The sequence below is a fragment of the Macrosteles quadrilineatus genome, unplaced genomic scaffold (genome assembly GCF_028750875.1).
Source record: "Macrosteles quadrilineatus isolate MER2022 unplaced genomic scaffold, UCM_ALF_1.0 Scaffold_4__1_contigs__length_99947679, whole genome shotgun sequence".
Lineage (NCBI taxonomy): Eukaryota > Metazoa > Arthropoda > Insecta > Hemiptera > Cicadellidae > Macrosteles > Macrosteles quadrilineatus.
Window position 1 is genome coordinate 10,021,219 of NW_026542597.1, and position 14,298 is coordinate 10,035,516.

The following is a 14,298-nucleotide window of genomic DNA, read 5'->3' on the forward strand; positions in this document are numbered from 1 at the left end:
AGCAAAAGAAAACTTTGAAAAGGCAAAGATCAAAAATAATAAGATAAATAAATTTACAACGTTATAATTTACAAGAAAAGAAAATCAATTAAAAATTTAAAAGAATGAGTTACTGACAAACTATATGTTTGTTTTACAAAACTTTAGTTATATATTTTATTCTTTTTACATACTGTTTATTGTCCCAGAAGCACACGCACCGATACACACACTCCGAAACTCTCGATCTTCTTGGTCCAGTGGCCCGTGGTGAACTCCTCGATTTGTTTCTTCAGGTCCTCCAGCTCCAGCTGAGAGACTCCTCACCCCTCCATTTTCTTCATTAGCCCTTCTCATTGGCTGATTGGGTGTTTGACTTATAGGTTAACGATGTTTCTTGGAAGTCAGCCCTACCGGTCATCGCCTAGCTCACGTCAGCTGGGAAAGGAATTTGTAAATCGATACTCATGCTACTGTTCAACTCTCTTCACACCAACTGGTCGACTATAGTCCTCGCCACCCTAAGTTGAGGCAGCCAAAGGCCGCACTAGATATACGCCGTGCGGCCTTGGGCTGCCTCAACTTAGGGTGGCGAGGACTATAAGTATAATGTAAACAGAGTATCTGCTTAGATGAGCACCGTGGGTACGGGGTTAATCCCCTTTCTTACAATGTAAATCTATGTTGTAAACTTCTTGACATACGAGAACTACTTTAAGGACAATTTATACTAGGCGTACGCTCATTCTTCCCGTATTGGGGGCCTAAGACATTGAAAAAGGCTGTGCTGGTAAAAGCGACCAGAATACACAGTAAGACCGAAGACCCTAGTTGTTGCCGCACATAAAAATTATACTGGATATATAGCAGGTATGGATACAAAAATCATGGATGCTCAAACAGTGTCTTGCACAGCAGATCATTTTGAGAATGCCAGAGGTCTTGGCGCAGATGTGCTGAATGTCTGGCACAAAGCCCAAACGCACATGGCAAGTCAATAAGAATCTGGGAAATAGTCAATATCCAGAGAATTTTGTTAATGCCAACAATTTTTAACTTATTCTTGGTGGAATCAACCATTATCTTTGGTCAAGTCTTAGCTAAGATATCATTAAGAGACTGAGACGGTGGTGTCATCCTGTAATTCAGCTACTAGGAGGTCACGAGTTGTGGATATTTATAGGCATGTACTGTGGATGTGATACTTCGTGGTTTGAATTAACGCCCTTACTACGACTATCCGCAGTACTATCCTGATAATTAGACCAATTTTTTTATACTTAGGAAAAATGTGGTTCGGATTCTACTATAAACTGTAGGTCCCTATAGTTTCCATTAGCCCAAAGTATGGGCTATTAATTGACAGCTGTGTCTAAGGAATATGTCAGCCTTAGTCACTAACAAGGATACAAAATCGTGCCACTCATCCATCCTACACTCATCTCCATGCATACTGGTACTTGGCTTAAAATACCTACTTTGTATGGTTGCCATTTCAAATTAAAGTATTAAGCCTAAGGCAAAATTACTCATAATCATAGAGGGAAGCAACTTTCCACAAACAGATTTATATCGTCAGCGAACTTAAGGGATCTTGATAACTCTCTTGATGTCTTTAAAGAATATGTACAACTAAAAATATCTGTAAATTTCTTTTGATGTTTTCATGATAAATATGCAATGCAATACAACAAAGTAACTTTTGAACATTAAAAATAGCTGTTAACAACAAATTTTTCGATCTTTACAAAAATCTGAAGGGCAGGTCCAGAATTGATGGCCTCTCAAGTCCGTAAATTGCATCTGTGATGTTGTTTAGTAAGTTCAACGCTAAATGATTATCAGTTAACTTATTTTATCCAATAGTGTTATTAATACTTATGAAGTCAAACGGAACGGGGTGAAGCCCGTGGATAACAGCTAGCTGTCTAGTTGATATAAAACACGTTTTTGAAAATAATTCGATTGATGCTTTAAATGCAAATGTTAGGCATTTATTTTGTGAGTTATTTAACTTTTCATACAACAGATCTATGGAACATAACAATAAATTATTCTCTTTAGCGCTCCTTTAGCGAAGCACGGGTATGTCGGCTAGCTATAGTACGCTTTCGCAACGGGTACACAAGTTAGAATACATTTAATTGTTTGATGTAATAATTAAGTCAATAGCCCAAAAGTAAACACATCCGATTTATTGTGCATCCTATGTTCAATTGTGTTTTGGATTTTGTCACATAACCTGAAAACCAGTCAAACGGTTACATGGAAATTGTGGGAAATTTCGCTCTACAAGTGCCTGCTGCATCCCTGCATTTATCCCACTGAGCTAGATTTATCCAACAGTGTTGTCATATTGAGGGAGTAACACTAAATTCAGGGGCGTAATCTCGCTGAATAAAATTAAAAGTCTGCAGCAACACCTATTTCAAATTTTAAAGACAGCTTTGTCTGGAGCTCCATTTTTATATATTCTACTACTGTATTTAACTTATGGATTTTATTTTGTACCTTTCATATGTGTTATATTTAGCTAATAATCTTAACATATAAAAGTAAAAGCCCTCACTCAATGATTCATTATTAATCCAACTTCCAGACTAGCTAGAACGTTGAAATTTGGTGTACTGATTCTTCAGGCATTAAATAGGAAAACTAAGTAGTTTTTATCCTGATCTGACTTTTGGGTTCCACCCAAGTGGTTCTGGAGTTTCCTTAACCTTATAAGTATCTATATTATTAAAAGACTTTGTTGGATTTTGTGTGCAGCAAATTGACCCATAAGTTTGAATGTTTATAGGCATATTGGGTATCTATATATTAAATATAGATACCCAATATATATAATAGGCAAACACGAATTTTGTGACGTATCCGTTTTGAAGCTGCTATGCATCCGATCACCACGTAGATAAATGCTTTCCATTGACCTACCTTTTTACATTGATTGGCATATCACTGATGACAAATGATCACTATAATGTATCTCAAAACATATATAAGACCTAGAATAATACAATTTTGCATTGGGACGACAATCCATGTATATGGTGTAGATGTACAAAGTTGGGGGTTTTGCAAAGTTCTAAATTCAAGGGTGGTTTAGGGGATTAAACCTATTTTAAGAATAAATTCGAGTATGCAAGGTATTATATTTTGGTCTGTAACTTATAAGCTACAATGCTTGGATCTTAAATCTTATGGAAGATCGGTAGTGTAGAACTAAATTATCCACAACTTTTGTATTTCAAGAGTGTTTTTCTATCTCAAACATATTTCGAGTAAAATAGGTTTACATTCAAATAAACTGTGAAAATTTGCTTGTTCCGCCACCTAAAAACTAGTCAGTGTCCGTACGTTTAACCATATGATTACCAAATCTTTTATTTTATTAAATAGCATTATTTATTATATAATAATAATGCATAAATCAATAAAAGCTGTTAAAAACCTATCAAGTGTACTATCGCAAGTATATAGCTACCGACATTATTACATTTTAGGAGCTTGCTCCCGTAAACATTTGAAATCTTCTATTCTAAAAAGCTTTCAGTATAGGTTGTCATTAACCGGAACTGCTACACAATTTGTTGTAAAACGGTGATAGTTTTCGTTAAACGTTAATAGAGTCAATCTTCTTATATTCAAAAATAAATTTAACCGATTTTCATGATTGAGGTCTCAAATTGAAGGTGTGCACAGATTTCACTCTACGCATCGGCATATACATTGATCTACTGTATTACTCGTCCAAAAAACATATATTAAACTTTTTCGAATTCTTACTTCAATTTAAGATGCATTTCACCAGTTATAATCCTACATACTTTGGTCTAAGAACCTTCAGTGAAATGCCGGCTTTCATTTAAGCTATTAATTAGTTATCCAAATCGGACGGACTACAAGCAATAATTGCAATGTGAACAACCAACATATAAATTATTTTTTTATAAGGGTTTTCTATGATTAAAAATCAATAGGTCCACTATTGTTTATGTTTTTTTTTCATGATTTTGACGCAAAATAGTAAGTTAATTAAAGGTTTTAATTTGAGCTATTTATCGTTTGAATCAGTTAAGACCAAGATACTCAATAATAAAAATTTATAAATTTGATTATTGCTCGAATATGATTTTCATTTCAACGTTGTAGAGTAGCATGGGCCCTCTAGTAATTATTAAATGTACAGAAGGGACAACAAAATTCAAGAATAATATCAAATCAAGAGCATGCCGAGACAGTAACGGGGAACATCATATATACAGTATATCACTAAATAAAACAATGTTTTTGTGTTACTTTTAATCCTACTTTAGACTATCTGAAATACTTTTCAATAAAGTTAGAGAAAACTAACTGTACCATTGGAAAATTTGGCTTGTAGTATGATTATGAATGAAAGAAGATATGAATACTTTAGTATTTTTGGTAAAAACATCATTAGGTTGTTCCAGAGAGGGTAGTTCCGTTCCGTAGCGAAGTCAGTGACAACTTCAGCAGGCTTATAGTAAAGAATAAAAGACGAAAAAGTATGTCGGGTGATGCCAACGGCAACAGCTAGTTAAAATCTGACCCGTTAATACTGTAGATTTAGTTACAAGAGAAAGTAGCCTAGCAGTGACCCAGGGGCATGGAGAGAAACAGGTTCGCAAGATGATGGACTTAATATCGTATTTTGTTATTTACAGTATTTCACCTATGAAAAGTTCTAACTAGATATTTTATACATATATTTCCTTCGGCATTTATACTGCCTACTTTGTAGCCGTAAATATTGGAATTACCCACATTACCCTTGTATGGGAATGTTTATTGCTCCAGACTTTTGGGTTGGCAGCACTGTTCACCCCATAACAACTACTCCCTCCCCCAGAAACCTTGCAGCCAATGAGAGCAGTCGATGCCCCCACCACAAGAGCAAGAGGGCGTTCATTACCTCACCAAATTGAAAAGTAACCAACCTGACCGATTTCAATATCGGGCAGGTAGGTCCCTTCACCAGTTTGAAAGGTTACCTACTTGAAGGGATCCCGAGTCGGTGTCGTATACATTTACTATAATCTTATAACTAATTGCTCAATGCTCTAACGGTATTTACAGTAAATGGTTCGTTCGACCGACCTTTATGAGAAGAGGAAAAAAATAGAACAAGAAAAACATTCCCTGAAGCAGCAGTCAGCCCTAGCAGCCAGCTGCTAATACAATAAAAATATAGATGGCAAAACAAAGAAAAGATAGACATAGACCTTCTAATGTCACATAAAAGCGAAATTGGATATTCATAAATTTGAAGGATTATTTTAAATTATTATTTTAATCGTTAACATGGCTGATTTTGACGCAATATATGAGGAACGTGAAGAAAATGAGGAAAGCTTGGAAGAAAGTTTAGTTGCACCTGTACCTGATCCAGTTGTTGTAAGAGGAGCTGGCAACATGACTGTGTAAGTTGTTTTCACTAGGCCTTAATAGTCTTATTAAAATCACAGTTTTTGTTTCATGGTTAGTTTTAACCCGCTATCAGTTAAGTTGTCAGGTTGCCAACATCAAAAGCATTTCCATGGAAAATCTTTTGGTATTTCCTTGCAGCTATAGGCTAGGCTAGGTATTTATTAAACTAGGCCTTGGTAGTGCTTTCCCTTCCTACAGAGCTACGGTACTCTTCACGTGGATCTGTGTGTTTTTGCTTGGTTATTATAAAATGAATCCGTCTTAACCCTTTCAGACCCAGCACACTCATTTGTGTAAGTAAATTTTTAAGTCCTGACAACCTAGCCAACACGATTGTGTAGGTTAGATGTTTATTTGTTTTTTTGAAGTTTCTGGATCTTTCTGTTGCTCAGACCTGTACGCATCGATTGTGTAGGTTATGGAGATCAGCTGGGAATTTTTTGTTTTGCAGTCTGCCTTTATGTCTTATGGTAACACTGATTGTTTTGTTGCAATGTCACGGTAAGATAGGAGAAAGAGGCAACTGTTAAGGTTAATGACTGTTTTATTCATGTTTTTAAACGTATCCTAATGCTAATTATTGCTGAAACTGAAATGGTTAATATGGGCCTGGTATTATGAAGGTTTCGTCTTTAAAACAAACCTAATCAATAATTTTAGTATTTGAAATCTAGGTTAAAAACCAACGGTCGAGATGACTAAGATTCCCGGGTCTGAAAAGGATAACCTAACCTAACCACCCAAACTTGCTGATAAACTTAATGAAAAAATACCCCTGCCGCAGCAAACCTGCAGACTAAGCGAATTTCCATTTGCCTGATTGGATTTAGGCTATACACTAAAATGTCTCCTTAAAAATATCACATTTATTCCCTATTAAGTTTAACGAGTACGGTACTTAGGTTTGCTGCAATAGGGAGGGTATAAAGGTGTTTTTTTGTAAAATGTTAATAGTTTGGTATGAAATGAATGCATTTTCCAAATTTGATCAAAATATGATCATAAACAAGCAAAATACAACAGTTTTTTGGAATTTTCTCCGTAACCATTAGGCACTTAATAACGCTTCAATATACTAAATTATTTTTTTTTAAGCTCTACAAAATGGTTTGGAAAGAAAATGCTAAATTTTTAAGTTTTTAGGGTCAAAAATGGGAAAAACCAATTTTTGCCCCATAAAACCCCCCATAAACCCCTGTTCCCATAGTCCATCATGCGTTCGCGAACTCGTTCAAATAAACGTAGTTTTACACGTTTGTACCAAATTTAATCAAAATTGGATGATTTTTGCTCTAGTTATCGCGCTAACGGACACATAGGCCTACCGTATATAAATATATAGGTATATATATATATATATATGAATTTGAACGGATAGTGTTTTCGGTTTCAAGGGGCCTCAAAACGAAAAAGTAAATCGGTCCCGGGTCCAGGTCTTACCATGAGTAGGCTACTATATTGATTTGGCTCAATATTATTAGCCTAAGTTAGCCTATTGCATCAAATTTAATTTTACCGGTACCATAACTTATGATGTAAAAAAAACATGAATAACTTAAACCATTAGCCTAAAGTAAAATCGATAAAGTTGTTTGTTTTTTTTATTCTTATTTCATGCTAACGACTAAAAATTGAAGAAACTAAATAATATTTATTTATCATTAGCCTAGAAACAACGGTAGGCCTACTTTGGTATTAACTGAAGGCCATCTTTATACAGCGAGCTGCGGCAGTTATGATAGGTTGGGTTATCATAAATGGAAAGAGCAATGTAGGCCTACCTACTTAAACATCATCCGTGCAAATTCATATATTTATGTGTCCTTTAGCACGATAACTCAAGCAAAAATGACCCGATATTGATGAAATTTGGTATGGACGTGTAAACCTACATTTAAGTTTTTTGAGCGAGTTCGCGAACCAGCACAATCGGACAATTGGAACGGGGTTTATGGGGTAAAAATGGTTTTTTGACCCTCAAAACATAATATTTCTCAATTTCTGTCTAGACCAGTTTAAAGAGCTTAAAAAACAAATAATTTAGTATAAGTTATTAAATTGTTTTTGTATACGGTTTTTGGCTATGGAGAAATCTCAAAAAAGTTTTAATTTTTAATTCCCATGTTGTTCTTATGGAAAATAACACATCTGTAATTAACAAAAACTGTAACTTAATCTGAGTAAACTTATTTAGTTTGCTTGTTCATGGATATATTTTGATCAAACTTGGGAACATCTATTTTTTTACTACCCTATTAATCTTTTACCAAAAAACACACTTTATTACCCTCCTTGTATAGCAGCAGCAAACATAGGTACTCGTTTAACCTAATGTTATTGAAATAGATTTAATTGAAAATCAAATCAGGCAAATTAAAATTTGCTTAGTCTGCAGGTTTGTTGCAGCGTGGCTATTTTGTCATCAAATTGGATTGATTTTGTTTTTTGAGGCGGGTACAGTTCTGTGGAGAACCTGTGATAACTTATATTAACTTATAATTTCAATAATTTAATATGTGAATCAATACTGCAGGTTTGGACTGAGTAACCGTTTTGAATCAGAATTTCCTCAAGCCCTTGTCTCGAGAGTTGCTCCAGAAGAATTTAAGGCTACAGTGTGTCGTGTCAACAGTGTGCTGAAAAAGACATTGCCAGTGAATGTGAAGTGGCTGTTTTGTGGCTGCGTTTGTTGCTGTTGCACTCTGGGGTGCTCACTATGGCCAGTTATATGTCTCAGTAAAAGGGTAAGTTTTAAGGCTAAAACAAATTAAATACATTTAAACATAGATTTTTCCAAACAAATCCAATAATGTTTATCAGTCTAAGTACACTGGCACAATTCGATGTCAATGTCAAACTACCTATACAAAATTATTATGATTTAGAAAAATAATATTCAATCTAGAGAATATAAAACGTTATACAGTATGTACTGCTAAAGTTATATTGAGTAATTAACATTAACTAATATCAATTATTCATTAGGCTAACTGTTCTAAATTCTTAACGCATTACTTTATATGAAACAATAATCTAACATGAAAACATACAAAAATAAAATAAATTCACATGCACAAAATATGAATAAAAAAAAATAAAAAAACTATTTTAGAGTTCACCTTTCAAGAGCTGTGCTACAAAGGAAAGCTTGCCTTTCACCAAACATCTTTCTAATTTTCATAGATATAGATATAACAGTACTTGTTTGTTATAGGTTACTAACCACAACAGTTTAGGTTAGGTCAGGTAATTTAAGCCCGAAGCCTATTTAGATATTTTGCTGTCAATATTGTTTTTGAGGTTTATAATATAGCGTAGGCTACAGTTTACTATAGGCTATTACAGCCTAGAGGTTACACCTTGTTTAACCAAAATAAAGAGGACGGGGCCGTCGGATAACCCATTATTTTGGTTAATTAATGGTCGGCCAATTAGAAATGTTATTTTGGTATAGAAAGATCCACAAAAGTCTCTTTTTTAACGATATTTTTATAATTACCGGTACATATTGTCATATTAAAATCTAAAATGTAGTCTACACACAAATTTAATCCTTTAATTTAATATTTCACAGTTTTTTCCAGAACTTTTTCTTTACAACAGTCTCGGGCAGTTTTGTCTCTCCATCTTTTTATTAGCAGAACAATCTGAAGGCGTTGGGTCATTAATTTGTAAAAGTATTTCTATTTGGTTCAATAAGGACTTCTTCTACCTGCGTGTGTGTTACAAAATTTAATACCTTATGGTGTTTGTTAACCCAGGTTTATGTTTAACGGAGTCCAGTTAAACAGGGTGTTACTGTATTTATTTTAATACAGTGTCTAATCTTTGTCCTTCTTTATACAATCGTTAAAAGAAGCATAACTGGTGTTGCTTGCAATCCCTATTAATCTCAATAATGCCGTCCACTTCCACCCAAGCTGGACAACGTTTATTTAAGGGTGCGCTTTACCTCAGCTCAGGTTTCAGTAGCTACGTTGCGCCATTGAACAGCGCCGCGAGAAGCGCTTGCAGACGTTCACGGCAACTGCCTTTGTAAACTACCCATAAATGCTAGTAAAAAGCAATGAGTGGGGTTTTATAGAACAAAGAACAATCTATGCAACCCTGGTTTTAGAATTTTAAAATAATTCTATAATGAGGTAAAGCAGTTTAAAATTGCCGTTTTGTCTACATTCAAAGACAATTTTCAGGCTTTATGGTACAATATTAAACATATTGAAACCAAAACAATCTAGATAATTTAATCCTCTTCAAAATGCCACCCTAACTTTGATTCACGGGAAACACTGTTGCCCCAGATCCATGCGTTTACACAAAATGGCAGGGGTAGAGCGCACCCTTAAGTTGAGCCTCTCCCACCAGCTAAGCCACGCATGATTGATCTTAGTCAGGATTGCACATGTACAGGATTCAAACCTACCTTAACACTACACTCTTCAGTATAAAGCCTAGCTAACTGAGTTACTGTGCCACAGTTGGCCGAACACAACAAGTGCACTACATAAGCACACTAGCGCTTGCAGGTGAGATTCAAAGAACTAACACCTTGAGCTATTCTTGGGCTTAAGTTTTAAAGTGTTCATCAAAGGAAATTTATTTTTGAATGGGCTGGTGACCTGTTGGAGTGGTTGGTACAGTAGACTCTTGATAATTCGAAATTGGTGGGCCAAGCATATAAATTTGAATTATCAAGAGTTTTGAATTATCAAGAGTTCGATTTATCGGGAGAAAAATAAACCATTCGAATTATAGAGAGTTCATTTGTTTAATACATACAAAGGTACAGCACGTTACAATAAAACATCATACCGTATTTTAGTACACATTTTTAAACAATCAACGGCTTATTTTTCAGTTACTGTAGTTGCAAAGACATCTGTTATTTAACGCTACTATATATTTTGACAATAGCTGAACTATCAGCTGTCGACAACTACGTTTGTGTTCAAGGAGATGTCGCGCAATCTATAGATCGGGTTGCCAACTTAGAAAAACAAGTCAGCGAACTAACTCTCTAACTGTTCTAACTAAACAAACATCAAAACGTCCAACACTAGCCTACCATGGGAACAGGATGTACTGTACTGTATAGTTTCCTGTTATAACAGGAAGAGATCACTTCGAATTATAGAGTGTTTTGCCGACTAAACTTCGAATTACTGCGTGACTTTGATTTATAGAGTGTTTTTTCTACGAAACTTCGAATTACAGCATGACTTTGAATTATAGAGAGTTAACCGACAAAACTTCGAATTACTGAGTTACTTCGAATTATAGAGTGTTTTCCGACGAAACTTCGAATTACTGCGTGTTACAAATTGACCTGCCCTCTATTTGGACTTTGAAATACCGAGTGTATCAAAATGCATGGTAAAAATTTGAAATATTGAGAGATTCTCTAGGGACTGAGCCTTCATTTTGAATTATCGAAAGTTTTGAATTATCAAGTATTTGAATTACCAAGAGTGGACTGTATAGGTATAAAAATCTGGTGTGTGGTTGATATAGTAGTAAAATACTGATATAACATATTAAGTCAAACTTACAGAAATATATTTGCTAAGGTAGGTATTCACACCATTGTCAAAAGAATGTTAAATAATATTTTAATCTTTGCTGTGAGTTTGAATGTAATTGTGTTTCTCAATATGTAAACAAGTAACATTTTAGAGAATATTTTGCTGACATTTATTTTTAACAAGTAAAAATAAACTAAAAATTAACTCTCCAGCAGTCATATTTAATTTACTTGCTTTAATTAATACACCTAAAATATGCTAATCCAATAAAATTATCATGGCACTATTTGATAAGTAATTCGCTTAAAATTTTATAATCTGTGTATTTTCTTGCATATGAGTTAAGCTTAGCGTATTGACTTTATTTTCTAAATTTTGTTTGTTCAAATTTGTAGACTCAACATTCCATTGACAAACTGCTTGAATGGGAGAACAGTCATTTGTACCACAAACTGGGCTTACATTGGAGACTAACAAAACAGAGATGTGATTCATCATCGATGATGGAATACGTAAGTGTTAACTAAGTGTAACTAAGCTAACTTTTTTACAATGCAACTCTTCACATTAAGTGCTATCCATACACGAGCAAATGACAAGAACAGTAGTTAGACTGCTAATAATTATTTTAATTGATTGACTTTTTATGCATGTTTGAAGGTAAAAATAAATAACTTCTATTAAAAAATGTTCAACTCTTAACTTACCTCACTTCAACTACTTCCGGTAACCAGAGTCGAGAGCAGTGGATTCGGATGTTTGATTTATGTAGTTTTGTAAGTTATGCATAATTAATTTTTTATCAATAACATAAATTTATATCTTAACTCCTAAAATAATTTAATGATGAAAAATCTTACATAATATGTCAAAGTTATCGTAATACTTCAAAAAAATTTTTTGGGGGCAGGGCAAAAATATATTACCATATTACTCTGTAAAATATCTCACACTCAGTGCTGGTAACACTGGCCTGCATCCTTACATTACTGTATCGCACAATACCGGTACAGCTGATTTCTGTTGAAATCTCACAAATAATGATAGAGATCTTTATTAATAACTGAATGAAAAAGAACAAGTGAGTAGTAAATAAAACACAGAATATTAGTATTTGTGTTACTTTTCAACTCTGTATACAAATGTAAGACTGTATTGGAGTCTGTAATCAGCTAGTTAAGGTATTTATTATGTTCGTTCATAATAAAGACAGTGAGAATTAGAATTGACGATACTGTCAGACAAAATTTGACTTTTCCCTATGTCTCAGTAGTTCTAATATTCAAGTTCTGGTTTCAACATATCAAATACACACACACATGTACACATATATATGTAATAGCTTCAAATATTTCCTTACCATACCTCATGCATGTGTGTGTTGTGTACTTTGTATAACAGTACTGGGGGACCGAGCCTTGCTCAGTTGTGGTTAATTGGGTTTAACAGTAGTTAAAATAATATCTCGATCAGACACTTTTTATCATTTACAAAAATAGTTTTAATACAAAACAAAAACATATAATCGCTGAAATAATATCAACTGTGTAATGTGTGTCTAATTACACCCATGTCGTCGTAGATCATATAGCATTTACATTATTTGCAGTACCGTGACTTGAGTAATAACATTTCGTTTAATATTAACCACTGACATAACTGTACACTTATAAACTGAACGCTCATAGCTTTTTGACATTTTGAATTTATAATGGGCAGTAATAATGAAACACTATTGAATAGTGTGTTTAAGGCTACCTGTAGGCTACGGGGAGTTGAGGGCATCCCCCACGCCTCGCACATCAAACTGGATGTTTCATATGTACCATTATGTTTAAACACATGTTAAATAAGTGAATTTTTTTAGGTGCTGTTAATTGAATTTATTCCAAAAATTCCCATCTACAGGCCTGATTAGTGGAGCATTAGTGGGTGTCAGTGCAGTTGACATACAAATATCCGTGCCTGGTAAACTGGTGGACATTTCAGCAAATAGTACTTACGTCACGTCATCAGCCAATTTTGTATTTACATTCTAACAAGTAGTATGTAGCGAAAGGCAGTTAAGTATATTGCAAGGTGCCTGAAATTTGTTTAAATTTTCTAAGTCACAAAATACCACAAGATGAGCGATAATAAATACCGTGGTTGGTAATTTAGTAACACTTTTTAAGCCATCATCTTTAGAGCATATTCTTTTCATGTAGACCACAACATTTTTAAGACATTTAAATTATCATTGAGCCCTAATAATTTTTTGTGTGACATGCATTTTTTTTACCTACCTAAAAATGTTAGGTAATGGATAAAACATAATGCTGAAGCTCATGAGCCAAGTCTATACATATAAATGGCAATCCATTGTGATTCTAAAATTTGTTATAGCCAGCCAAACCATGTGTCTCCACAAAATCATTGAGCCGAATGTATGTCACATAATATTGCAGATAAATTCAATTTCATAAAACTTATACTTGTTTATATGTTAAATTTAATGAATGCAAGAAAAAAAAATCATTTCAAAATGAGATTTGTAAAAGGATAGTTTTATCATGTAATGTAAACCCTTTTTTTCTATAATTTTCTGTGCTTTGCAACTAAATGAAAATAATAATTCATGTACCAATAGAGGTTTGAAGACATATCTTGAAATACGGCCTATTTTATTGAAAGATTGAAGAAAGACATATACAAATATTATTTGTATTAGCTTTAATTGTAAATATTAGTGGAGTCTTATTATTTGGCAAGGAGCTATCTGTAATTATGTAATATTTTTCTTCCAGGTACGTATGATTCGTAGCAAATTTCATCTATAAATCATTATTCAACATGAATCATTCATTCATTATTCTTATAAACAACGATGTTCACACAAACTTAACCTGATTGGTGTGTGACAGACTTTTTTTTATTACATCTGTTTAAATCTTGTTTAGAAGTTAGAATTTATAAGGATTGTAATTACTTTAATAAAATAATGTTTAGTTTTTATAATGTTAAAAATAGATTTATTGTAAATAAATGACAGAATACTGAAGTTAACTTGTCTAATCTTAATGCTGCCTTATTTTTATTAAGGACAATTATTTTCTTGTTTCTGAATAGATTTGGTGATCTTTCAAACAAAAAAGTTTGGAATTTTTACCAAACTGGGTTTTGGTACATTTTGATCTTTGATTAATAGTGTATTTTTAATTAAGCAATGAGATTAATATTAATAACTGCTTGGAACCTTGATCCCTTACTCATATTAATTACTTTCTATACATCGACACATTTTCAGGGAAATTATTTATCATCACTCCTTACCGAAAGTAACTATTTTCGATAGCAGCTGATATCT

At 33.6% G+C, this 14,298-nt stretch overlaps 1 protein-coding gene across 1 annotated transcript; it reads left to right on the forward strand.

Moving 5' to 3' along the window:
- The first annotated feature begins 5,206 nt into the window (after window positions 1–5,206).
- On the forward strand, window positions 5,207–13,997 carry LOC128992571 (cysteine-rich hydrophobic domain-containing protein 2). Its single transcript, XM_054416216.1, has 4 exons — window positions 5,207–5,423; window positions 7,964–8,174; window positions 11,348–11,464; window positions 12,820–13,997. The coding sequence occupies exons 1-4, from the start codon at window positions 5,305–5,307 to the stop codon at window positions 12,868–12,870; spliced, it is 498 nt and encodes a 165-aa protein (XP_054272191.1). The 5' UTR covers window positions 5,207–5,304; the 3' UTR covers window positions 12,871–13,997.
- Window positions 13,998–14,298: the final 301 nt, after the last annotated feature.